The 25,258-nt window shown below is 37.3% G+C and overlaps 5 protein-coding genes and 1 pseudogene across 6 annotated transcripts; 5 read left to right on the top strand and 1 right to left on the bottom strand.

Annotated features, from left to right (window-relative positions):
• The first annotated feature begins 1,269 nt into the window (after window positions 1-1,269).
• Window positions 1,270-4,059, top strand: LOC107022690 (annotated as a pseudogene).
• A 2,184-nt stretch (window positions 4,060-6,243) lies between these two features.
• LOC107023027 lies at window positions 6,244-13,794 on the top strand. The gene is made up of 5 exons (XM_015223586.2): window positions 6,244-6,390; window positions 6,516-6,865; window positions 7,609-7,980; window positions 8,245-12,647; window positions 13,206-13,794. The coding sequence occupies exons 2-4, from the start codon at window positions 6,713-6,715 to the stop codon at window positions 12,610-12,612; spliced, it is 4,893 nt and encodes a 1,630-aa protein (XP_015079072.1). The 5' UTR covers window positions 6,244-6,390; window positions 6,516-6,712; the 3' UTR covers window positions 12,613-12,647; window positions 13,206-13,794.
• Window positions 13,795-14,774: 980 nt separating this feature from the next.
• LOC107023028 lies at window positions 14,775-15,806 on the bottom strand. The gene has a single exon (XM_015223587.2). The coding sequence runs from the start codon at window positions 15,609-15,611 to the stop codon at window positions 15,129-15,131; it is 483 nt and encodes a 160-aa protein (XP_015079073.1). The 5' UTR covers window positions 15,612-15,806; the 3' UTR covers window positions 14,775-15,128.
• A 518-nt stretch (window positions 15,807-16,324) lies between these two features.
• On the top strand, window positions 16,325-19,542 carry LOC107021783. The gene is made up of 4 exons (XM_015222488.2): window positions 16,325-16,783; window positions 17,357-17,437; window positions 18,686-18,825; window positions 18,924-19,542. The coding sequence occupies exons 1-4, from the start codon at window positions 16,469-16,471 to the stop codon at window positions 19,168-19,170; spliced, it is 783 nt and encodes a 260-aa protein (XP_015077974.1). The 5' UTR covers window positions 16,325-16,468; the 3' UTR covers window positions 19,171-19,542.
• A 1,173-nt stretch (window positions 19,543-20,715) lies between these two features.
• On the top strand, window positions 20,716-23,319 carry LOC107021701 (protein DELETION OF SUV3 SUPPRESSOR 1(I)-like). The gene is made up of 3 exons (XM_015222406.2): window positions 20,716-21,078; window positions 21,251-21,353; window positions 22,958-23,319. Exons 2-3 carry the CDS (start codon window positions 21,260-21,262, stop codon window positions 23,086-23,088), a joined length of 225 nt encoding a protein of 74 aa, XP_015077892.1. The 5' UTR covers window positions 20,716-21,078; window positions 21,251-21,259; the 3' UTR covers window positions 23,089-23,319.
• Window positions 23,320-23,436: 117 nt separating this feature from the next.
• On the top strand, window positions 23,437-25,111 carry LOC107023798 (bidirectional sugar transporter SWEET5-like). 2 transcript variants are annotated; one of them, XM_015224606.2, is made up of 5 exons: window positions 23,437-23,850; window positions 23,946-24,162; window positions 24,252-24,413; window positions 24,507-24,626; window positions 24,737-25,111. In XM_015224606.2, the coding sequence occupies exons 1-5, from the start codon at window positions 23,771-23,773 to the stop codon at window positions 24,872-24,874; spliced, it is 717 nt and encodes a 238-aa protein (XP_015080092.1). In that variant the 5' UTR covers window positions 23,437-23,770; the 3' UTR covers window positions 24,875-25,111. The 2 variants fall into 2 exon arrangements, with proteins under 2 accessions (XP_015080092.1, XP_015080093.1); XM_015224607.2 differs by having other exon boundaries at window positions 23,587-23,850; window positions 24,032-24,162.
• Window positions 25,112-25,258: the final 147 nt, after the last annotated feature.

Raw genomic sequence — 25,258 nt, forward strand, 5'->3', positions numbered from 1 at the left:
AATAAAAGAAACGAAAGAAGTGTTGAAATCACTCCTAAATATGATGAGAATTTAGGAGTGTATTTCACTCATGTTTCAAGATCATATGGTATATTTAAGTTCAGTTAATCAAGTAAGGAAATATTTTAAAAGCTTTCAATAGTTCAAGATTAAATTAATAATTCACATCAAATTTAAATATATTTTCAATACTTTTAATAGTATAATTCTGAAATAACTTATTCTCTAACCAAACAAGTCCTAAAATCATTAACGGGCCATGTGAGTTGTAAGATATGGGCTTAGTTCAGTCTTGCTTACAAGGCAGGCCCATATCATATTTTTCACTAGTTTTTCCGCCATTTTCTAAGTTTGTATAAAGCCCTAAGAAAGATAATATTAGTTCAATTTTCAACTCATAATCCATAGATTAACGCATCAATTTTGTCTCAGAAAAAGGTTAATATCTCTTCCAAATTACTTTAATTTGTTTTTCGATGAAATTTTTTTCCAATTTTTGTTTCAGTAAAGAATTTAGAATTTCCATTTTCATGGCCTTACCAGTTTTTTTGTGGTTATATCACTGATATGAAATGCTTAAACGAAGGATATGAAATGCATATATGTTAATTTAATTGGAGCAGATTAAAGTGCAGTGAATTATAGCAAATGTTAGGAAATAATTTCTGTTATAAAAACATATTTTTACAGTCTGAATATGCAACTAGTTTGATTGCCACTTCGTTGGATTACGCTGAGTACGTTGTTGTAAATATGTAATTAGTGATTGGATATGCCTTATCATGTGATCTTGGGAATTTAGTATCATTGATTTCAGAATTTTGTTGGATAATGTAGAGCCATTGAACTTCTTAGGATTATAAAGAAGCATTCTCACTTGCCCTTTGGTCTTTTTCTTCTGAAAATCTACTTTTTTTAAAAAAAAGTTATTAGGTTTGAACCTTTCACCTCAACGGTGACTTCAATTTATATTCCATCAATTATTTCATGTTTTTATGAGGTGAAGAAGTGCATGTTCTAATTTTTTTTAAGTAAATGGAGTTTAAGCTTTATGTTTCAAGTTGATTAGATGCTTTGACAGAAGGATATGTTGTGATATTCTTTTGGGATATAGACTATATCATGAATTTTCCCTTAACCAGTTCTGTTGTGTTTTTTTGCTGGGATTGTGAATAGAGTACGTCCTCTTCATGACATTTGGAGTTCAATAAGTAGTTGTCTGACTTTAGAATTGCATGATGTGATTACTTCCTTGGATATTGCAGATGACACACAGTTGCTTCATGGACATGGGACCCTCAAGATGAAACTTGTGGTATATGTAGGATGGCTTTGGATGGTTGTTGTCCTGATTGCAAACTCCCTGGTGATGATTGTCTACTAAGTAAGCCTGTTTATCCCTCACTGAAAATTTTCTCAGTTAGCTACTGAAACACCATTATCATGTAAACCTAGTGTATCTGTATATCCAATGAGTTACACCAATTTTTATATATTTACATGGTCCTATGAAGCATGAACACTTGTCTTGCTAGTAGTATTTAAAATATTGTCTCTCCCTATACCCATCTATTCTCTTCCATAAACCGAAGGTCATTAGGATCGGCCTGTCTTGCTAGCAGAATTTTATAAATCACAAGATAAAAGTAGTTTACATTGGTTTTATTCTATGAATAACTTTATATTTTTAATAATGATGGTGTCTGGGCTAGTTAGCCCGCACCTCGACTAATTCTACGGAATACTGCTACCTGCGCACCTCGACTAATTCTACGAAATACCTGCTACCTGCACACCTCGACTAATTCTACGGAATACCTGTCACCTTCTACACGGAACAGTTACCAGGTAACTCTTCCACCCAAGGCCTAGACAAATGGAAAAATTACCTAGTGTCAGTATTTTTGTCTCCAATAGGGTTTGAACCTGAGACCTCATGGTTCTTCCCCCACTTCAGTTACCATTAGGGCACACCCTTAGGTGCTCTTACTTTTTCTTATCCAACATCAACGAAATTACATATCCAACTTGTATTGCAGAAAAAATGGCAAAAAATATGCATAGAAATTAAGATAAGTACTTCTAAGAATCAGAAGCACGTTTGTGGAAACTGTTGAGGAGAAACTGTGATTATCTGAAAACTCCTGCATCTATGGGAACTTATTCAAGTATTACTGGCACTTGAAGCCTATATTCATGCCTAAAATAGAAATCAATCTCTAACATGGATAAAAGTTAAGTTAGTGATACAGAGCTTATATTAGAGTAGATAGACATTGAAGCATGATCAGTATCACAAACATCTCACAGCTAGGGCAAATCAAATAGGTACTTGACATTTTTTTTTCAAATTTGAGTCAACAATATGAACTAGTTATAGCAAGATGTAGTCAAGCAGGTGAAATGCTCTGTAACACAGATATATAATATACTAATACTGATTCTCAAAAAATGCAAGACCCATGGCAAGTATTTGTAGTAGTATTTTTTTGTTGACAGCTTATGCTGAAAATATTTGACCAAAATACTCAATAAGCTGCTATAACACACTCTATATTAACAAATTATCTTCAAAGTCTCTTTCAAAGCCTATATTTTAAAAGGTTCACTTGTGTTATCTGCAAATTCAAAAGGGGAGAGAAGTTGTCTTGAGAAAGTTTTTGTTGGCATATTAAGATGCCAGACACAGAGATGATGGAATGGAGGATAATTGGACAGCTATTGGATGTATCACAAGTTTCGATTATAAAGTTGTCTCTAGTACAACTACTAACTTACGTGGACAAAACAAACTCCAATAAGATCATCACGTTGACTCTTTTAAGAGACCATGTGAAATCTGCATTTTCTTTATACAATTTTCCAATATTTTTAGAATATAGAACAAAAAGTAAAATTATTTACTTAGCTCTGCATCCTAATCTCACAAACCCTTAGCCCTGGCCACCCTTAAACCCAAGAAAGAAAAACAAGAGAAAAAGGTAGTCTTTGGTATCTCTCTGTGCCTGTACAAGGCTGGTAAAAGGTGATGAAATATGCCTACCCAACCCGAAATTGCGAGTGGCAAGTCCATCAGATGCCATGTTTTTACTAGCAATACTCAAGTTCTTGTCTGCAGTAGTAGTAAGTTAACCTGAAAGAAGCATTTTAATTACAGGGGAGGCATGATGATTGCTAAAAGACTGTGTACACATGTCAATTTACTTTCTCCCATTTTTCCCTTGTTCTGTTTATTTAACAAATTCATAATAATGTTAATTAGACAGCAGATTAGGAGTTCACTGGATTTTGAAAATGTGGAGAAAGTGGCATTTGATTGGATGAGAACAGTGACTATTGATTTTTTGATATGGTTAGGGTTCAGCATCTTTCCGTGGATAGTATTTATATGACCTCTGTGGAGTCTGGCCCTTTTCTAAAGCTATTAATGTTTCGATAATTTACTTGTCTTTGCAGTATGGGGTGTTTGCAACCATGCATTTCATCTTCATTGTATCTTGAAGTAGGTGAATTCTCAATCTGCTCAAGCACATTGTCCCATGTGCCGTAGTGAATGGCAGTTTAATGAATGAACAAAGATTATGTGCACCTCTTTCTCATCAATGGCAGCAGAAGAAATGAACTCAAAATTTTAGTCCACAACTAGGATTCTCTCTTTCATGCCTCTTGAGAGAAGAGGTAAAAAAATGCTTGTTTTCTATTCATATATTTCAGTTTTACAGTGTGTGCGTGATAGTGTGATATTATAGCGAGCATAGTTCTGCTCATCCCCTTATACAATTATCAGTTAAAACCTCGGAACCAGGTGCAGAAGTTGTATGAGCGATCCATCCGAATGAGGACAAGATTCAAGCTTAGCTTCTTATATTCTTTCTATGTGATAGATGTGAAAACCAAACAAGACTGGTGTTTGATGATATGTAAGTTGGCTTCATGTTATATAAACGTGAGAATCATTAAATTAGTGGTCATTGTTTGGCACAAAATCTGGTGTCAACGTGTGTGTATTATATAAAAAGACATGGGCAAGTAGCCCATGTGTATGAGTCAGCTTTTTTTACAAGGGTACGTAGTGCTTTTGTACTATCTTTCTTGCTTTTTTCTGACTAAAAGCAGATTTGGTAGCTACTGCCTAAAGCAAAGCAACTTCTTTGGCAGCAGACTATTCCTTTAATCCTATTTTTTTTATGACAATGGAAACTCGTAGCCGTTATCTTTTTGGTGCATATAGGGTAAAACCCCCACTCCAATGCAATAGCTCACAAACTATATAGGAAAAGTAACCCGCACTAGGCAAATCTGGTGCGACGAGCTCGACCCAAAAGACAAATCCCTTGCTTTCGCCGGTAAGGGATTTTGAACTTGAGACCTCCAACATGAAAGTCCAAAACTCAAACCACTGGGCCATCCCGAAGGGTAAAAATGAACTATTTATTACTATTCTTGCTTAGGTAGAGGGTTAACTGCTGACATTTGCCCTCTTTTTTTTTTTTAGGGGCTCTTGTTTTCATTGTTACCAAAATGAATTGAGTTTCTTTGACACAATTAATTTTAACATCATTTAAGTAATAGTTGAGAACTACGACGTGACATAACATAACAGCTTCCATCGTGCATAAACAAAGGAAACAACAAATAGAGTGATAGACACATGAAATTCGATGAACTGTTTATCGATCCTACATTTAACAAGCTTGTAAAACGCATGGTTAAACAATATTAGGAACCTCATTGCCAAATTACATATATGCCCTCTATGAAAATGGATAATTATTCCCTTTTTTGCCCTTGTAGAATAAGCTACCAAATTAATCACCCACCCACATGCGTACGGAACTAGAAAACACAATGGGTCAGTGGTGAATCTGATGCCAAACAAAATATAAGGAAAAAAATGAATGAAAAGTGAGAAATAGGGAGAGAGAGAGAGAGTTGCTTTCTTAGAGAAATTAAAAGTCAAATGCCTCACGCCACATCTCACTCGCATCTGTCAACTCACCCGTGTATCTATATTGTTCGAATTTTTTACTGAGATTATTTTTCTAAATATTGAAAAATTTCTTAGAGTGAATTTGGTTTTGACTTTTGTAATGAAAGTTTGTTTCATACTGAGTTAACATCATCTGAGACCCATATATGATTTGAGTCGGTGGATACAGTGATAGCTGTTACTTTCTGAATGTCCCTTGTGGAAGAATAATTGATTGATGTTCGATGCTGATAATAATGTCTGTCAGCGTCACATATAGGGTTTGAATTGGTGGATATAACGATAATTGTTACTTTATTAATGTCCTTTGTGAAAAAATAATTGACTTATGTCTACTAATAATCACGTCTGTCAGTCACACGTATATAATTAAAATCGGTTGATATGATGATAAATGTTACTTCATTAATGCCCGTTACGAAAGAAGAGTTTGACTTGTGTCGTAGGCAAATCCACCAGATATTTTTTCATATTGAGATAGTCAGAAATCCTTATATCTAGTGCTACCTCTATTTTTAGTATTGAAATTTGAACAAGAGTAGAATAGAAGAAAGAACTTATCACATTGAAATCCAAGCAATAGTAGAATAAAAGAAAGAACTTACAATCGTATCTTCCTCGAATAAACGACGATCGTCTATGATCTCATGGCTGACCTATGAAGTGTACAAGAAAGTGTTCCGACATGACTTCAAAAGAATCAAAGAACCAATTAGAACATCCACAAATCCAAATCAAAGCGCTATAAGCTGAAAAATTATTCATCCAATCACCGCGCAACGCACGTGCACTTTCTACCCCTTGAAACACCTACCCCAAAAAACACTCCTATAATCGAAGCTCCATAAGCTGAAAAATTATTCATCCAATCACTGAGCAACGCATGTGCACTCTCTCCCCCTTGAAACACGACCACTAAAAACACCCCTATAATCGAAACTACTTATAGCAAATACTAATTCGATTTATCTCTATCTTTTTCTTTAACCAAAACCTTTGAACGCCAATCATAGAAAACACTCTTAAATACGACGATCATAAAAAAAAAAAAAAAGGAAAAAAAAAAGGCCTGCCAGGTGTGTATAGAATTAGCCTTTTTAGTTTAAAAATATTTTATTTTTTAGTGAGTCCAGTCACATTCTATAGCACCACATCATCAGTTGTAGCAGTCAGTCACAAAAACATTTCAGTCTTTTTAACTCATCTTTTGTGGGTCCCACATAGCGTTATCAATGCGTCTGCCCGATCTGCCCAAAATCCCCTGCCCGTTTTCCCCTAATCTCTACAACCCGAAACTTCTCAACTCGAACAAACAACACTTTTCCTTTCATAAACACTTGGCCATTTCAGTTTCTTCCTCAAATACTCCTACTTCGTATTTTTTCACTAATTAAATTAAGGTTTGTATACTATTACAGTATTTGTTTATGTTTTTTTTGTTTGTTTGTTGGTGTTTGTTTGTTATGTGGAAAGATAGGAGGAGTTGTTTGTGTATGAATTGGATCTAACAATTTGATGTTTGCAGATCGGTGAATTGATGTGTTGGTGTTGAAATTGAGTGAAGGAAGTTAGGGTTTTGGGGTGTTAATTGGGCGATCGAGGTTTTTATTGGGGTTCTAGGGTTGAGGAAAATTGGGGATTTTGGTTTTGTTTGAGGAATTGGATGGTTTAATTGATGGTTGAGAGTGAAGTAAGTGGGGAAAATGCAAGGGGAGTTCTATTATGCATGGGAGGATACAGAGGGAACAAGGTCAGGTTTGTAAAAAGGGGAGTGGAAGCGGTGGTCAGCACATGCCGGCGACGACTACAAGGAGGACTGTAGACGTCGGTGGTTCATCTATTGTTAATACTGTTACTGCTGATTCCTTCTGTAAGGTATTATCTTGATTGCTTTTTTTTTTTTTTCTATTTCGTTTTCTTTTATGTGCCCGTCTGTTCACTGAGGGGAGTTCTGTAATAGTGCATAAAAAAGATAGCTTTTTTGTTCCGGTTGGAGTTTTTTTTGACGTTATATCATTTTAGCTTAGCTTCTTGTGGCGTTATGTGATAATATGCTCATTTGTTTGCTTTCTGTTTGGTTATATTTTGCAGAGAGGTGTATAGTTTGGTATTTGGTGCGGGAATGTGTTCTTTAGGATTATGTTAGCTTCTATTCATCCACCATCCGCACTTGTGCATCTTGAAAGCTTGGTGGTGGTCGTGTTTGGTTGTTAACTACTTGGTTGTTGCGTCTTTTTGGGTGAAGATACTGGGATTAGATAAAGCAAGCAGTTAAATTGCTAATATACCTGAAACTAGTGTTCTCCAAATTCGGGGTAGATAAGTGTTGGTTCTACAATGATGAAGTACTGTCAATACAAAAAAGTGCCTAGAAACTATGGAAGTGTGTTACTATCATTTTTTGTTCAGAATGAAGAGGATAAGGGTTTCCCCCCCTTCTATGTCTTCAACTCTATCAACATCTCTCACTATTGCTTTTTAGTTCATATATGTAGTTATCTTCTGTGTAATTTTCTTATGTTTTTATGCTGTTTGTAGTTTTTGTATATTCTGTTAGTTTAATTGGTATTTTTTATTCTGGTTTTCTTGGTGAAGTGAATGTTATCCTCTCTCTGCAGGATGGTCGCAAAATTCGTGTGGGAGATTGCGCTTTGTTCAAACCACCGCATGATTCACCGCCTTTCATTGGAATAATACGTAGGCTTAGATTGGGTAAAGATAATAACTTGCAATTAGGTCTTAATTGGCTCTATCGTCCCGCTGAGCTGAAGCTTAGCAAGGGCATCTTGCTGGACACCACGCCCAACGAAATCTTTTATTCCTTCCATAGGGATGAGACTCCAGCTGCATCATTACTCCATCCATGTAAAGTTGCATTCCTTCCTAAAGGGGCTGAACTTCCAACAGGGATATCTTCATTTATCTGTAGGCGGGTTTATGACATTTCAAACAAGTGCTTACGTTGGTTAACTGATCGAGATTATATTAACGTAAGTTATCATTTCATTGCTTGACAGTTCAGTATTCCTCTGCTAAACTATGGGCAGGTAATTTGTTTTACAGATGAAATAGATAAATAGGGTTGAAATGTTGAATGGAAAAGGGAGAGAGAGTCTGTCTTGTTCTTGGATATGTTTTTCATGGGGTGGTTGCTTGAAATGGTGCGAGAACAAGAGGAATTGCGAAACTTTCAGGCATTTTTTTTGTGATCTCGCATATTGTTTCACTTATCAAATATTATATTTCCTCTGCAGGAACAACAAAAAGAGGTAGATCAGCTGTTATACAAGACACAAGTAGAGATGCATGCAACAGTGCAGCCGGGTGGTCGTTCTCCTAAACCGATGAATGGCTCTATATCGTCGTCACAATTGAAAACTGGTTCTGATAATATACAAAGTAGTGTAGCTTCTTTTCCTTCACAAGTCAAGGGAAAGAAAAGGGAGCGAGGAGAACAGGGCTCTGAGTCCATCAAACGGGAACGTTCAGTTAAATCTGATGATAGTGAAAGCGTCTTAAAATCTGAAATTTCTAAAATAACAGAGGAAGGAGGACTTGTGGACTGTGAAGGGGCTGCAAAGCTTGTTCAGCTCATGCAACCGGATAGAGTGGACAGGAAAATGGATTTGACTAGTCGTTCGATGCTTGCAAGTGTTGTTGCTGCAACCGACAAATTTGATTGCCTTGCTAAGTTTGTACAGTTAAAGGGTTTGCCTGTGTTAGATGGATGGCTTCAAGATGTTCATAGAGGGAGGATTGTTGAAGTTAGTAATAGTAAGGACGGTGATATCTCCATTGAGGAATTTCTCTTGGTTTTGCTTCGAGCACTCGATAGGCTTCCTGTGAATCTTCAAGCACTACAGATGTGCAATATTGGTAAATCTGTTAATCACTTGCGCCAACATAAAAACATGGAGATTCAGAGGAAGGCGCGAAGCTTAGTTGACACATGGAAGAAACGCGTCGAAGCTGAAATGAACATGATTGATTCTAAGTCTGGCTCAAATCAAGCTGTCACGTGGCCCTCTAAAGCACGACTGCCTGAGGCTTATCATAGTGGTGAGAAAAATGCTGGTGGTTCCACTGATGCAACAAGGAGCTCAGTTACACAGTTTTCTGCATCCAAGACAACCTCAATCAAGCCTACACCAGTGGAAACTAATATGAAGTCTGCATGCTCTTCTCCAGGCCCAATAAAACAAGCATCACCTCCTTCATCCGGAAAAGTGGGTCAGCCAAGAATTTCAGCTTTTGGTTCCAGTGATGTTCCTCTGGCTAGGGAAGATAAGAGCAGCAGTTCTAGTCAGTCTCACAATCACAGTCAGTCCTTATCAGGGAAGGAGGATGCAAGGAGTTCAACTGCTGTTTCAATGAGCAGCATCAAGATCTCTAGTGGTGGTTCTCGGCACCGCAAGTCGATAAATGGTGGTCCTGGACCGTCGGTTTCTGCAGGTCAAAAAGAAGGTTCTACAAACAGAAGTTCTTCATTGCACCGGAATCCTACCACTGAGAAGTCGCTGCAGTCTGCATTGAGTGGTGAAAAAGCGGTTGATGTGCCAGCTGTAGAAGGGAGTTGTCACAAATTGATAGTAAAGATACCAAACAAAGGCCGCAGTCCTGCGCGGAGTGTCAGTGGAGGATCGTGTGAAGACCCTTCAATCATGAGCAGCCGAGCTTCTTCTCCTGTGCTTTCTGAAAAGAATGATCAGCTTGATCGTAATTTTAAGGAGAAGAAAGATGCATATCGATCAGATGTTACTATTAACGTGAATACAGAATCATGGCAGAGCAATGTTTTGAAAGATGTACTCACTGGATCTGATGAGGGTGATGGATCACCTGTTGCTGTTCTGGAGGAAGAACGGAGAAAAACTGCTGGTGAGGGCAGGAAATCAGCTGAAGTTGCCAAACCTGGTTCTTCATCATCAGGAACTGAATTGAAGTCAGGAAAGCTGCACGAAGCTTCATTCAGCTCCATGAATGCATTGATTGAGAGCTGTGCAAAATATTCTGAAGCAAATGCATCCATGTCGCTAAGTGATGCTGTTGGAATGAATCTGCTAGCCAGTGTAGCTACTGAAGAAATGTCCAAGTCTGGGAGGGTTTCACCTTTTGTTTCTCCCCAAGGAGATAGCCCTTCAGGTGGGGAGACCTGCACAGGTGATGAGCTTAAGTCAAAGACATCTCCTGTAGATAGTTCTTCAGGTGACCATAGTGGGCGAAATGACGGTGATGCTAATGGTGATAAAGAGAAACAGTTTGTTGTTGCTAATACGTCGTGGTCTGAGGGTAAACTACATGCTAATAGAAGTGCAATGACGGATTTTAACAGAGAAAGAAGGCCCTCTTCATCTCCTTCTGAAGAAACAACCACGGGAGAGTGCTTTAATTCATCCTGCACTGATTCACAGATGGCTGGAAATTTGAAATCAGGTGTTAATGAGAAGTTAGTTGAGATGGAAAAGTCTGCTGCGGCTCCTTGCAATGTATTCGAAAAAGCAAGTGATGGTGAACAGAGCAGACAATTCCATGAGGAAAAAGTAATTTCCACTAAGACACTTGATAATGTTCTAGATGGCGAATCAGTTGGACATGGTAGTTCAATAGGAGAGGACAAAGTCATTAATGGCCTTGTAAGCATAGAAGGCTTGAAACGACCAGTTGGAATTTCTGCTTTTAAATATGAGGGCGACGACAAGAATGATGTGAGTAGGGTGTTAGGTGTTGCTAGTACAGAGGTGAAACCGCCTTCGGTTGTGGTGAAATCTGAAGCTAAAGAGAGAGGTGACAAGGAAGAGCTGCAACAAACTGGTTATAGTCGAGACACTATTGCAGGGAAAGGTGGACATTCTGATGAAATGGATGCAAATAGTGTTTTTAAGTCAGAACAGCCAAATTCTGATAAAAAGACTGTTGATACTTCAGTTATTGAGGATAAAGCCGCATCTGAATGTAATTTAGCTATAAGGAATTTGACAAAGGATGAACCTAAAGCTGAAGAGATGACGAAGCATGATTCTGGCAGTGGATTACTTACTAAGAAAGAGACACCTGGATTTTCTAATGCAGAAGTGGAAAATGTGGAATCAAGAGAATCTAAATACTCTGGTGTAGAGGCAGATAGACCAAAGGAATGCGTATCCATCAAAGGGGAAAATTCTTCAAGCTCTGCTGCTGCTGCCCCAGATTCAGCTTCAAAGATGAAGTTTGACTTAAATGAAGGTTTTATTTCTGATGAGGGGAAATATGGGGAGTCAATCAACTCGACAGGCCCTGGGTGTTTGTCAAATGTCCAAATAATGAGCCCATCAACATTTGCTGTCTCTTCTGTTTCCAGTAGCCTTCCTGCTTCCATTACGGTGGCTGCTGCTGCCAAAGGACCTTTTGTCCCACCAGAAGATCTATTGAGAGTCAAAGGGGAGTTTGGATGGAAAGGATCAGCAGCCACAAGTGCATTTCGTCCGGCTGAGCCAAGAAAACCCCCTGACATGCATTCAAATTCCATGACCATCTCTGTTACTGAAGCTTCTACCAGCAAGCATGGTCGACCTCCACTAGATATTGATCTGAATGTAGCTGATGAAAGAGTTTTGGAGGATATAAATTCTCAGGATTGTGCTTTAGCAATAGGTTCTGCGGTGGACCATATAACTAATCTTGTTTCATCAAAAAATAAATGTTCAGGCCCTCCTCTTCGTAGTTTTGGAGGACTTGATCTCGATTTGAATAGAGTTGATGAACCTAATGATGTAGGTCAATGCTCCTTGAGTAGCAGTCATAGATTAGAGGGTGCTGTTTTTCCCACAAGAGCATCTTCATCCAGTATCTTGCCAACTGCAGAAGTGAGGAGGGACTTTGATTTGAATAATGGGCCTGGTGTTGATGATTCATGTGCAGAACAGCCTCTATTCCACCAGAGTCATCAGGGAAACATGCGATCCCAACTAAATGCTTCTAGCCTCAGAGTGAACAATCCAGAAATGGGAAACTTATCATCTTGGTTTGCTCCAGGGAATAGTTACTCAACGATGACAATTCCATCAATGTTGCCTGATCGGGGGGAGCAGCCACCATTTCCAATAATCCCACCCGGTGCCCCACGAATGTTAGGTCCATCTGCTGCTGGTTCCCCTTATACTCCAGATGTTTTCAGGGGTTCGGTATTGTCATCATCACCTGCTATGCCATTCCCCGCTGCCCCATTCCAGTATCCTGTGTTCCCTTTTGGAACTACTTTCCCACTTCCCTCTGGAACATATGCTGTTGGATCAACCTCTTATATTGATTCATCCTCGGGTGGAAGACTTTTCACTCCGCCTATGAATTCACAGTTGCTAGGTGCTGTGGCACCTCAATACCCAAGGCCTTATATGGTTTCCCTTCCCGATGCTAACAGCAATGGAGCCACCGACCACAACAGAAAACGGAGCCGGCAAGGTCTGGATCTGAATGCAGGTCCTGGAGCTGTTGACTTGGAAGGGAAAGAAGAGTCGTTGGTATCGAGGCAACTGGACGAGCATGGGAGGATGTATCCTGTAGCTGGAGGTCTACTGAAGAGGAAGGAACCCGAGGGAGGATGGGACAGTGAGAGCTACAGGTTCAAGCAATCACCGTGGCAGTAGGAATGCAAAAAAACTGCAACTTGGCGATCTTGAAGGTGATATGAGATTCATTTACTTGTGGTTATGATGGTCTTCTTTATGATTTAAACTGTTAACCATTTTTGTCAATTATGTTGTATAAGCACTGGAAAGTGATTAGATTCTAGGGATGTGCTTGGAAATACTTCGTCAAAATTCCTTTTGCCATGTAGTTTTTGCTCTTTTTTCGAACTAGCATCCCTTCTGCCGGCCTTGTACACATGCAAGATCTATAAAGGTGTTTGACAACACATAATCTTTTAATTGTAGTTTTAATTGATCGGGAGAAAATGAAGATAAGTCAAAATTTTGGATATATATATTTGGGATCTTTCTCCTATTATCAATTAACACTTGGGGTGTTTCTCCCTCCTGAAAATGTGATTTTAATATGCCGTTAGGATTTGTGTCATCTTTAAACAGAGGAATGAGTAGTTTCGTTCTGTGGAAAGTAATGCTTTGAAGTGTTAAGAGCTTGTGCATAATTCTTAGTACCATATTTTGAATTTAAGCATGATGAAGTATATTTGCTGCCTATTTTGTATGACACTTCCTTTTTTCCTTGCTTCTTGCAGTTGTCAAGGATGGACTATGGTGGGCTCCTCACAAGTATCAGCTTCTAGTATGCTCTTGTGGTTGTGTGATGTGACCAATGATGTGTTCAGTCCCCAACCACTATTTCTCTCAATGTATGAAAGAAAGGAGGATTTCAATGGGTTTGTGAGCACTTTTGTCAACCGTATTGTCTGGGTGGACATAGATGAGTCTTCCCTCTGTAAATATTTTAACTGTTGGAAGGCTTGAGATCTGCAACACCCGGCAACTGCGGATAAGTTGTCTTATCCTTGGCCAAGATATTGCCAGTGGAGGTTGGATTTCTGGACAGAGTAAAATGGAATGCCTTCTATGTTCTTTGTTGCTAATGATCTTTCTTGCTCCCCTACTTTCTTGGTTGTTCGCTCCTCTTTTTTGGCAATTACATAAGTATAAAGAGGTTGACACCAAATTTTGGTACTAAAGTGTCCATCTGCCATGCTTTTATTTAATACAGCTGCATTGTACCTTAAATTCACTTGGTTCCTAACTATAGCTTTAGTCTGATTCACAGATAAAAAGACTACTTCAAGGTTATATTATCAATGCTGTGGGGAGAAGTCTGTTTTACCTTCTAGCGCCATTATTTGTGTACAAAATGATTCTTGAGAGCATAGGAACCAAAAGGTGTAGAATTTGGAGCATAGGTTATCGAAGTCTACATTGTGTGATGGTTTCTTCCCTTGTGTTGGCTGATAATTATCGGAGTGGGAAAAAGGAATGAGTAAATCTCTAATATTGTCTTCGGTATCCTAGAAATTCCATGTGAATTAGGTAGCCTAACCTCAGTCAGCCTTGAAACTCACCACCTCTGTCTTGCTCCACGAGTATTATTGAACCAAAGCCTTGTGGGAGGTTAAGTTAAGACATAACCAGCCGTTTGCATCCCTTGTATTTGGTATATCTGCTTTGGTTCTCCATAAATCTCATATGCTTGTGACTTGTCTGTTCGTCTACCTTTTCTTTTTCCTGCTCCAGCTAGTTCACCAGGATCGGCCAGCTTTGGCATCTCTATGTGGACTTGCAGTTGGCTGGTCATTTTCATGAGGTGCCCTATATTAAGAAATGACCAAAATGTTGCACTCTTTTTGATGCTTGCTTATTTGTGGATTATGGTTTGTTGCATCTTACTAACTTAATTGATTTCCCCTCTTCGCCTTTCAACTCTAGTCTCTATTGTAAAATAACAAGTTCTTCATCGATGCAGAGTCCAGTGAGAGATACATAATTTCATTCAATACCAAAGTGCTTTTGGAATACAAATAAACTTAACTCGTCACATTCGTTTTCATATATCTGTTGAAGTATTTGATTTTGATCTGTAAGATGCAGCAAACACAAGGCATCGATGAATCATGTTATAGGCCTAGCTGATTGTATTTGTTCTGGTTGTGGGGAGAGAAATTGGTCTCTAGGATGGATCTCAGAACCCAGTTTCCCTTTAAACAAAGATAAGTGCTCGATATCGATCTAGCAACTTTATTACCTCTGTGTAGCTAAAATTGATCTTTCAACAACAATTTATACACTTAATATTTTTAAAAATTACCTAGTATGAACTCAGCAATCATCACACAAAAAAAATGGATATTGTATGTACAGTGCTTAAAGACAAAAACAAGTAGAGACAAGAGAAGAAAATTAAATCAAACAAAGAAAAAGACATTAGACAAATAACACCAAACCACAATAATATTTTTTTTGTTGGTAGAAAAAGTAGAAAACTTGCACGCACCTACTTATCTTTTATGATGAGCTGTTGTTTTCTTTGCCCCACTACTGAACTGTAAGGGGGACTGAATTGTCTCGAAATTATACGCTGAGACTAATTTATGATTGACGATAATATAAATTTATCGATCGGTCCAATCACTGTCAAATAGTATAGTACTTGTGTTTGCAACTCAAACGAAACTGGGCCCATCTTTGCCGAAGCTACTAGACGCCGGAATCGATGCGTATCTCGTCGAGAAATTCCGGAGTACCAATTCCTCCTCCTCTTCTCCGTTATTCCCTCGTCCTTCATCGAAGTTCAGTGAGTAACTCAAAGGATCGTATTGGAATTTCGCATTCCTATTACCGCTTTTGTTCCGATGGAACCGCCGGATGAAAGTCTTCCATCTAGGTCCGGCGACGATCTCCGACCATTCACGAAGCTTCTTCAAAGCGTTGATTCCTTTAGCCCATACAGATCCCTCCTTAACCGCACCGCTACGTAACCTATGCCACCAGTCAAACTTAACGTATTTTGTTAATTGATTCGGAGAACGGAAAGATGGGAAGCAGAAGCAACGGCTACGTCGTTGAAATAGCGTTTCGGAATTATCGATACTTGGCGTTTGTGGATATGCGTGAGGAAATTCAGAATCTGCCATTGAAATATGCATTCGCTGGTGATTAGAGAAGGAGGAGAAAGAAAAAAAATGGTAGCGCTTAATAATAGAAGTTTGGGTGATGAGTATATTTGGTGGGAAATGATGTAATCCAAGTTTTTAAAGGGCCCTCTGGGTAGATAGATACATATGAAATATCTAATTTGATTCATTGGAATTTTTCATATTTATGTTTTGGATTCGATATTAACATCTTTTTGTTATTAGAGATATAAATATTTATTTTGTGTTTAATTATGAATATTATGCGATAGTTGTATGGACTTAATTATGAAATTGTAACTTAAAAGTCACGCCTTAATAACAGTGTTATTGTTAACTTAGAAAGCTTTTCGTTATAATTCCTAATCAATTCAAATGAAGTGTTATTATTTAAATCTTAAACTTGTTGTTGAGCAACAATAGCATTATCAACAAAGATTGTGATGTACGGATAAATACTTCTTCATAGTTAATTAAAAAGTATTGAATTCACTATTTTTAAATATAAATTCATTTTTGTTAGAAAAATTTACTCTAATGCTGAATATTATCACTAATTTACTTTAATTAATATAGATCAAGTAAAATAAAATAAAACGGAAGCCGTGGATTAAAGTTTTTAAGTTACTAGAGCTGAAAATTTATGACCAAAAGGCCGAAAAATATGGGCAAAGACCAAAATTTATTCTGTAGGTATATGTAATCCTCCGATAGCGTAGGTAATATATATGAACCTCTGCAGCTTACCATTACCTGGCCTGTTTCAACGAACGATCAAAAAACGAACGATCAAATTTTTTTTTGCTGTGTAGAAATTGTTTCACTGTATATGCACAGGTATTGCGGCGGAATTCTGAAAATAAACAGAGATGCCAGGGCCGGGACCGCATATGATGTATACATTGGGTTCAGGATTAGGATTGATGAGTGTATCTAATGGCCGGTTTAGTCCTCATCACTGCGTTACCTATTCCATTAACGCTTTCTTTGGACCGGACATTGGATCTTTCTCTGAGTGGCTTACATCAACCCTTGGGTTAGGAAGTGCTTTGGGTTATGCAATTGAGCCCTGGATCCATGACCCCTTTTATTATATACTTATTCTTGGTATCCCCATGTCCATGCTTTACAGCGCTGTCTCCAAATTTCTCCTAAAGAAGGGGTTGCTCGATTCCATTTCTGGGGTTAGCCTCCTTAGCTTTTCTTGATAGAATTTTGTGTGGGGGAATTGATGGAATTGTGAATTTTGAGAAAGCTACCGTTTTTAGGACATGGGTGATTCTGTTTCGTTTAATTTCGTAGCTGAATTGTGTTTTTAGTCTTGATTCCGTTCGTTTCTGGGGTCAGCCTCTAAATCTGCCAGCTTCTCTATATGTTTGTTTTACTAACGATTTCGTCTGTGTAAATTGATTGCGTTGTGAATTTTGATTGCTATTGGGGTGTACCCTTGGAGAAAAACTACTGTTTCTAGGAGGACATGGCTAACTCTGTTTTGTTCATTTTTGTTGTTCCCCTTCCGTTGCTGATTGTGTTCCGTTTCTGGGGTTAGCTTCTAATCTCCCAGCTTCTCTATATGTTTGTTTTACTAACAAATTTGGTTCAATTTTGTGTGAGGGAATTGATTGAATAGTGATTTTGATTGTATTGGCATGTCCCCTTTGAGAAAAGCTACTGTTTTTAGGAGGACATGGCTGACTCTGTTTCGTTCGTTTTTGCTGTTCTGTTTCGTACCTGATTGTGTTTTACTATGCAAACAGGTGCCGCTTACAAGGAAACAGTGTCTTTTCCTGGTGGCTGCTGGCTCTTTGTCACATTTTTTCTTGGACCATCTGTTTGAGGTAATGTCTGATCATATATGGTCATGTTTCTTGTGAGCTACATTTTGCTCTGGCCTTTTTTATGAAATCTCGGTGCAATTTCTGAGAAAAAGGTAGCCGTTAGTGTTATTGATGGCAGTGTAGTATAGAACTGCAAAAAAGGTTTAGCACAAGTAGCATCCTTAACGTGCCTGCGAAAAGTTTTCACTGATCCTCGTTTATTGTGAAGCTATCAAAGCCATGCTAGTTCCATAGAGAAATTCTTTTTCTTTTTTTTTTCTTCTTTTTATTTGATCAGTCGAATTTACTGAACCCGATGGCCCAAGGAGAATGTGAAGAGGCCTGACAATTGTATATTTGTTGATCATTGAATAGTTTGCTACACACAAGAATTTGTATGATATTTGTGCAAATGTTTGATAGTATGTCTTTATTCTTTATACTGGCTTGAATTTGGTTCTTGAACTGGTTAATAATTTAGTTGGTCGAGGAGAAGCTTTGTAAGTCCACATTGTATAAATACTCTTCTGTTATTAAGAAAAAAGAGTAGATCAGTCTCTACTTTAAACAAATTGCGTCTCTGAAGAGAATTTTGCCGTAGCAAAGATAGTTTGGAGATATAAGTATCTTCCCTTGTCAAAAACATACTTCTAAGATTAATCAGCTTCTCAAAATTAGCTTCTACAAGTTAATTACTTTGGTTATGAAGAATTGGAGGAACATAAATGAGTCACATCTGTAAACTTTCAGGCATAGAATGAGGTAAACAGGGACCATGAAGGGGTTGCTTCCCTGTCCACCAGCACGAAGGAAACTTACATAATTATACATTAAGAAATTAAATAAGTTCCAATTATCTTTCGAAGACGCATCCCTGTCTTGTAAGAGAGAAGGTTTTAGTGTGTCCTGTCAAGGCAGTAGGTTAATCCTTGAGTAAAGTTATTGAAAAAACTCCAAAGGCCTGAAGAAGGAAGGTGGCAATTAGACATTGTTTGTAGCATAGTAGACAAAGGAGGAGACTTTATTACTATTAGACATTGTTTGTAGTTCTTATGGCTTAATCCTTATCCCTTTAATCTCTCAAGAAATGTCGCGTTGATCTCAGAATCACCTGGTTTTACTAAGACAAGATTGGAGACCACATATCAAATGCTTTTATCTTTATAATTCATAAATGCAGGATAAAAAATTTACTTAACAACAAAATGCATCTTTTCTTTGAGATCAGCGATAGTCCTTTCTGTAAGTTCCTTGTTCCTCTTGTAACAGGAAAATGGGAAGTCTACTATGTACACTTGGATATTGAGCACAGGTTGGTGGGAAGGGCGCGCACCAATCAATCTAGATGCTGTTGTTGTGGTTTGCATTCTATGTAGCTGCTTGATCGCTGACTTTATATACATAAACAGGTGTTTGCTGATGGATTATTCAATGAGATTTTCTCTCTCATATCAGCTGCTTGCTCTGTCGTTAACATGTCTTATTTTTTGTCGTAATCCTCTTGCAGAGTGAAGCCGCTCAAACTGCTCAAACTACGAGTTATCAACTCTGTCAAACTGATCTTGGTAATTGCTTCCTTATACTGTTTATGGTGTGCAACCCAAATATACTTGATTCAACCTCGTCGGCCAGCAGTTGGTGAAGAGGCTGATCTTGGAGTTCTTGTGTTTATGGCAATATATTTTTTCCTCCCTCATTGGCTATGCATTCAGTCCATGAACTCAAGAGATCCCCAAGATCTTTTGCCCTTATGACTACATGAAATGCATAGTGACTAGTGACATAAAAAATCTCAAGGCTATAATTGATTGAACCCAAGTCCAGCAACATTTTGTAGAGGAGCTGAACTAGTCAATTTTCGCCGTTCCATTGCAGCATATGTTGCTCTTTCAGGTTCCTGGTATCATCTAGGCATAGATTTACCTTGCTTTCCTGGCTCCACAAAAGTGTAGAGATAGTGATTTTGGAGCTGCATCCTTTCTTCCTGGGGATGATAAGTTAACTGTATGGTATCGAAAAAACGTTGACGTTATAAGGTTTTGTTGATCAAAAATAACTTATACTAGCTCATATTTATACCTTCATTGTGCATTGAAATAAACAAACCGGAGATGTTACATAAATTAGCTCCTCTTGGTGTGTTCTTTTGTTTTTGTTTCTCTTTTTCGGAGCCCATATTGGAGCTCCGACTAAATCTGGATCGCGCACCGCAGGGCCCATTGCGCTCCCAACATGATTTTCTCCATACCTAGGGCTCGAACCTGAGACATCTGACTAATGGTGAAGCACTCCCACCAATGCCTCACAACCAATGTTGATCTGTTCATGTGATTGTTTAATTGCAACTCTCTACATTTTTGCCCTTCTTTAGGTATCATCAATTATGGGTTGATAGAAAATGAGATTAGAATGAAAATGAAATTGTAATAGTTAACCCCTTGGGAAGGGTGTGGCCTGCGTGAACACATGATATTTTGTGTATCGAGAACGGTAATAGTTAGAATAAGTAAAGTACATAAAATCTTTAAAGTTGATTACAAAGTAGCTTAAGTTTTTCTTTTTTAATTAATGAACAATGTGAAGAAGAAATAAGTTTACATGATCATGCAATTATTACTGTAGTGGTACTTCTATCATTTTGACTTCGACAAAATTTACGTGATCCACATTGATCGTTTATAAAAATTTGAACCTTATCATTATCAGTATAATAAATAATATAAAATTTTGTTTTAATAATATTAAAAGTACTTTACAAGATCGTATATTATATGTTTTATCATACACGTGCTGAAAAAATTAATTAATTTAAATATAGATCATTAATAATAATCAAATGCTAAACCTCATGTTAAACTTACCCATCATGTATTTGATTAGTGGCGAAATGCAGCCTTCTGAACAATGTTTAACTGAGCCTGATAAAATTTAAATTTGGGAATTCATAATTTCAAATGTGTAATGAGTTCATTAAGTACATACTATTTTGAATATGTAGACATAGTGAATTAGCAATTGGACAATTTATTAAATGATATATGTGTAATGAGTACCTCTTCTAAAGTCATACTACATATTTCTTATCGTTTGGTAAATGGTCGGAATGAGTTCATTCACATCGATCGCATCTGTCATAGTTAATGTCTCAATCGGTCAACTATAGGAAGCTGACCAATAGTTCTTCTTTCTTCTGATAAAGGTTAACAGTCCCTTTTCAAACGATGGTGCTTAAGAGGAGACTAGCTCAGTATATTACCTTTCCTATAGTTCTTTAGTTTAGAAATTTCTAATTTTAGAAAGTAACTTTGATGGATAGGGTAGGCGCTCATTTCGATCTTGTTTGCTTCCATTATGTTATGGGAAAAAGTTGTTATGTATTTATTTTCTTTAGACAAATAATTGTCCGCTCAAAATACAAAGTAGGATTCATTCATTCGGTGAACGAAAGAAATTAAATTTATGATTTCTATTATATAAATAATAATTGAGATAATAGAGAATCAAAAATAACAAAACGAAAAGCACCAAAGAAAAAATTCAGATTTACTTAGCTCCCCGGTTTAAAATAGTTGCAAGAAAACCTCGCGAGTTTAAATATAAAGTTTCCTTCCAGAGCCCAGAAAAATTAGCCATCCATTAATCGTCCATTTTTGCAACAGACTGTAAGTTCGATTATTCATTTTTCTCTTTGATTTTCAATTTTTACTTTGAAGGATATGCATTTCTTTTCTGTTTTCGCTTGATAGCAGCTAGGGTTTAGCATCTGGATTTTCCTTTACTTTTTTCCGATCTCAAAGTTATTTGTTGATAGTGTAAATTTGTCCTCTATGTTAGTAAATCATAATGGCAACCGAACAACCAAAACCAGCAACTGTAGATGTGAAAATGGATCTGTTTGAGGACGATGACGAATTTGAAGAGTTTGACATTGATCAAGGTGAGTTAACATTCATTAATTTTAGTTTTTTTTTTAATTTTTCTCGTGATGATTATCTTTGCCTTGGAATTTGAGATTTAGCAACGTTCTTTTTTTTTTTTTTGAGTGTTAATGGAATCATTATACTTTTATATGTAAGGTTTATCCTAACTGTGCAAACTCTGCCTATGTGAGTTTTGCGAATAATAGTTGATAGTAAATCCGTATTGAGGAGGATTGATTCAGTAAGTTGGCATCGAACTGTGAAGTAGTCAAACTATGATGAATACTTTGAATATTGAGTAGAGCTGATTGGATGAAGAGAATTCATTTGACTGACTCTTAACTAGTTTGAAATCGACGATTTTTGGTTCATAACTGTGCAAACTCTGTTTGTTTGTGATGAAGTCCTGTTCAAAAGGAGTTTTGCATGAATGCTGTATTGCGCCTCTGGTTGCAATACTTTGAATTTCGGCATTGCTGATTCTAAAAATTAAGAGATTCTTGCTAGATGAAATAAATAAACAATATACCTGTGGTCACTTCAGAAGAGAATTTTGAGCTTGTTTTGTATGGTACTAATTACTAGTAGTCTTTGGTGTCCTAGCTCACCTGAAGTTCTGATATGAATGAAGATATGTATAAGTGAATAAGTAGTTTGTTCCTTTTGTTTGCTTGCAAAGTGATTTTGTTCCTGTTGGTCTTGAGCGTCATTGTTTAGTTGATTCAAGCTGCCTCACAGCCGAAAATTGGGACAACACCCAGTCATATCAAATTAATAGGAAATTTGTTTGTTTTATTTCTCTTGACACTATTAACTAGTTTAGGATATTGCATATGTCTGATACACCCTTAATTACATGTTAAGAAACGCAAGTGTTCTGTTTGAACCCTGAGGTTTTATGTCAACACAAGGGGTGGAGGTGGGTAAGTAGTTGTGTGTATTGTCCTAGTTATTTAATATGGAGATGAATGGTGCACCAATAATAGCCGTCTGTTCTTGTTTAGTTTTCTAATAGGGCTCTTGGAGATAGCAAGTTTATTTTCAAACCTCTCAGTTCAAGATGCACAGGAAGACCAAACTCTTGGAGATTGACAATTTTGCAATTAATAGTTCACTCATGCTTATACATATCTTAACTGCTTGATCTCCCCATCTTGAGTCATGCAAGCACTAGTCCCTAGGGCTTCGGTCTAGTGGTAAAAGTGCAACATGTGATATGTGAGTTAGGAGAACAGCATGGTTCTGAACCCGGTGCTTGGTGCTAAGTTAGAAAGGGTCAAGGGGTGGTCCCATTAGCCATCAAGGTTTTATCGTGCACCACTGCCCTCCAGAGATTTCTTAGTTATTAGAAAAACATCAGTCATGCAAGCACTAGATAGGTATTCCTCTAACTTATCAAATGTTAACTCCCAAGAACTTCGTAGAAACCATTGTGTCTGATTTTGGCACTTGGTTCCAAGTGACGTTGGTATTGATTTTTTGCATCTTCTCAATTTGGAGAAGTGTTAATCATCGTAGTTTGAGACTCTATGACTGCTTTGCCTTTGATATTCTGATTAATTTGTCACTTTGCCTCCTCGTTAACATCTGGTGTTTTGACGTCTATATCTTTCACTTTCAGAGTGGGAGTCGAAAAAGGAAGGGAAAGAAGCTACCCAGCAGTGGGAAGATGATTGGGATGATGATGATGTCAATGATGATTTCTCTCTACAACTGAAAAGGGAACTGGAAAGCAACACGGAGAAGAAATAACCAAACCTTCACAGGATTGTTTCTCTTTCTCAAGATTTAACCACAGATATCTGTTTGCGTTCATATATTTCCCATTATGTAGCACTCTTTGTTTCACCAAACGCGATGAACATTAGTTTTCACCTTTAAGCGTTTGTACTGATAAATCTGGATGCTCTTAATCTGTAATGCAGTTCTCTATGAACATAGTTTTTAGCCGAAAAAATGCTTAAGCTTGGTCTTATGTTTTTACCATGCATGTGCAATTGTTTTTGGTCTGAGTGTGAAATGTATATCACAAATAGTTGAGAATTATCATCCACGTATAATATAGTTTAACATTTCAATTTTTTTAAAAAAAAATTATGATAAAATTGGTTGTAAATTAATTTAGTGGATGAAGATAATCGCAAAAAGAGGGCATATCAGTTAAGTAAGAGGGTAAGCGGCAAGTAATAAGGATCAACCATTAATTAACTAACCTCTTAATAAAGGCCTATAAAAGTAAATTAGCTGAAACATTTTGTAAATATTGTTGCTGTTTGGATGCATGGCTGCCTAAAACCAAAAAAAGAAAAAAAAAACAATAAAACAATAACAGCCTCCATGCAAATTTGCAATTTTCAATAATCAATAATACTTGCCATCTCCTAGCAATAAAATTTGTAATTCTAGCATCGTATAAAGTTACAAAAATTTAAAGATGGCAGATACAGACACCATTAGGACAGTTGTAGGAATCATTGGTAATGTCATATCTTTCTTCCTCTTCTTGTCCCCAGGGTAAGTTCATCTCTAATCTCTTCACGATCGACTAATCTAATTCTCTCCTTACTCAAGGCTCAAAAAAAAACATCGCTATTTATGATGTTTCGCAGGCCAACATTTGTAAAAATTTTGAAAGCAAAGTCAGTGATGGAATTCAAGCCAGATCCTTATATAGCAACAGTTTTGAATTGTGCAGTTTGGGTGTTTTATGGCATGCCATTTGTTCACCCTGACAGTCTTCTTGTCATCACCATTAACGGATTTGGTCTTGCTATTGAGTTACTCTACGTCTCAATCTTCTTCATCTACTCCGATTGGTCTAAGCGAGTATGTACATTACTGTCTATGTAAAAATTACTTTCTTTTTTTTCTAACATATAGAATTTAACACATTGCTACAACGTACCTGCCTGCAGCAAAAGATCATAATTGCTTTGATTATTGAAGCAATCTTCATGGCAATCCTCATCTTTGTTACATTAACATTCCTCCATGGAACCAAGGATAGATCGATGCTTATTGGGATTGTGGCTATAGTCTTCAATATCATCATGTACACCTCACCACTGACCGTCATGGTAAGTTACATTTATCAATTCAGTCAGATCTTTCTATAACAACGTCAAAAGCAACCCCACATGCACTAATATAATCTCTTTTGTATTGAGCAGAAGAAGGTGATCACCACCAAGAGTGTGAAATACATGCCATTTTACTTGTCACTAGCAAACTTTGCTAATGGCATTGTTTGGGCATGCTATGCACTCCTCAAATTTGATCCTTATATCCTGGTACGTGGTGTAGTTTATTACTCTTTCCGTCCTAATTTATGTGAAAATGTTCAGAGTTCAAGTCCCTAACATGTCTTTTTTTTTTTGTGTGTGTGATTATAATAAAACAGATCCCCAATGGATTGGGTTCATTGTCTGGATTAGTGCAGTTGATCCTCTTTGCAACATTTTACCGCACAACAAATTGGGATGAGGATGAAAAAGAAGTTGAACTAAGTACTTCCAAATCCAACAAGTCAGATGTCTGATAAACAAAAATTGCAGAGATGAAACTCCCACACTGTTTTCCAAGTGTGTGTATACACATAAGGTGTGATAAAGAGAGAAAAAGAAAAAGTCTACCATTTTAACAGTATACTCTTGATGTATTTACCCTACATTTTCACTTTATTTCTTTAAAGCAAATCAGTTAATATATGTATGAGATCTCCTATTGTAGACATCTTTTTCATATGGCAAGAGTTGATCATCTCACCTGACTTCTATATCTCGTTATCTATAAATTTCCTTCCTTATCGTTGTTAAGTGAACATATACGTAATTGAGTATGAATCTAGTTGGTGTACTAGTAAGGAAGAGGTGTACCTGAGCTTACTGGATCTTTATTATCGAATGTTATGGGGACACAATCA

Source organism: Solanum pennellii, chromosome 6, assembly GCF_001406875.1.
Source record: "Solanum pennellii chromosome 6, SPENNV200".
NCBI lineage: Eukaryota > Viridiplantae > Streptophyta > Magnoliopsida > Solanales > Solanaceae > Solanum > Solanum pennellii.

Coding starts and splice junctions, on each gene's coding strand:
- LOC107023028 (XM_015223587.2), bottom strand. CDS start 15,611: ATGCATATTTCAATGGCAGATTCTGAATTTCCTCACGCATATCCACAA.
- LOC107021783 (XM_015222488.2), top strand. CDS start 16,469: ATGCCAGGGCCGGGACCGCATATGATGTATACATTGGGTTCAGGATTA. Junction 16,784..17,356: donor TGCTCGATTCCATTTCTGGG/GTTAGCCTCCTT, acceptor CTATGCAAACAG/GTGCCGCTTACAAGGAAACA. Junction 17,438..18,685: donor TCTTGGACCATCTGTTTGAG/GTAATGTCTGAT, acceptor CTCTTGTAACAG/GAAAATGGGAAGTCTACTAT.
- LOC107021701 (XM_015222406.2), top strand. CDS start 21,260: ATGGCAACCGAACAACCAAAACCAGCAACTGTAGATGTGAAAATGGAT. Junction 21,354..22,957: donor AGAGTTTGACATTGATCAAG/GTGAGTTAACAT, acceptor TTTCACTTTCAG/AGTGGGAGTCGAAAAAGGAA.
- LOC107023027 (XM_015223586.2), top strand. CDS start 6,713: ATGCATGGGAGGATACAGAGGGAACAAGGTCAGGTTTGTAAAAAGGGG. Junction 6,866..7,608: donor CTGCTGATTCCTTCTGTAAG/GTATTATCTTGA, acceptor CTCTCTCTGCAG/GATGGTCGCAAAATTCGTGT. Junction 7,981..8,244: donor CTGATCGAGATTATATTAAC/GTAAGTTATCAT, acceptor TTTCCTCTGCAG/GAACAACAAAAAGAGGTAGA.
- LOC107023798 (XM_015224606.2), top strand. CDS start 23,771: ATGGCAGATACAGACACCATTAGGACAGTTGTAGGAATCATTGGTAAT. Junction 24,163..24,251: donor ACTCCGATTGGTCTAAGCGA/GTATGTACATTA, acceptor ACCTGCCTGCAG/CAAAAGATCATAATTGCTTT. Junction 24,414..24,506: donor CCTCACCACTGACCGTCATG/GTAAGTTACATT, acceptor TGTATTGAGCAG/AAGAAGGTGATCACCACCAA.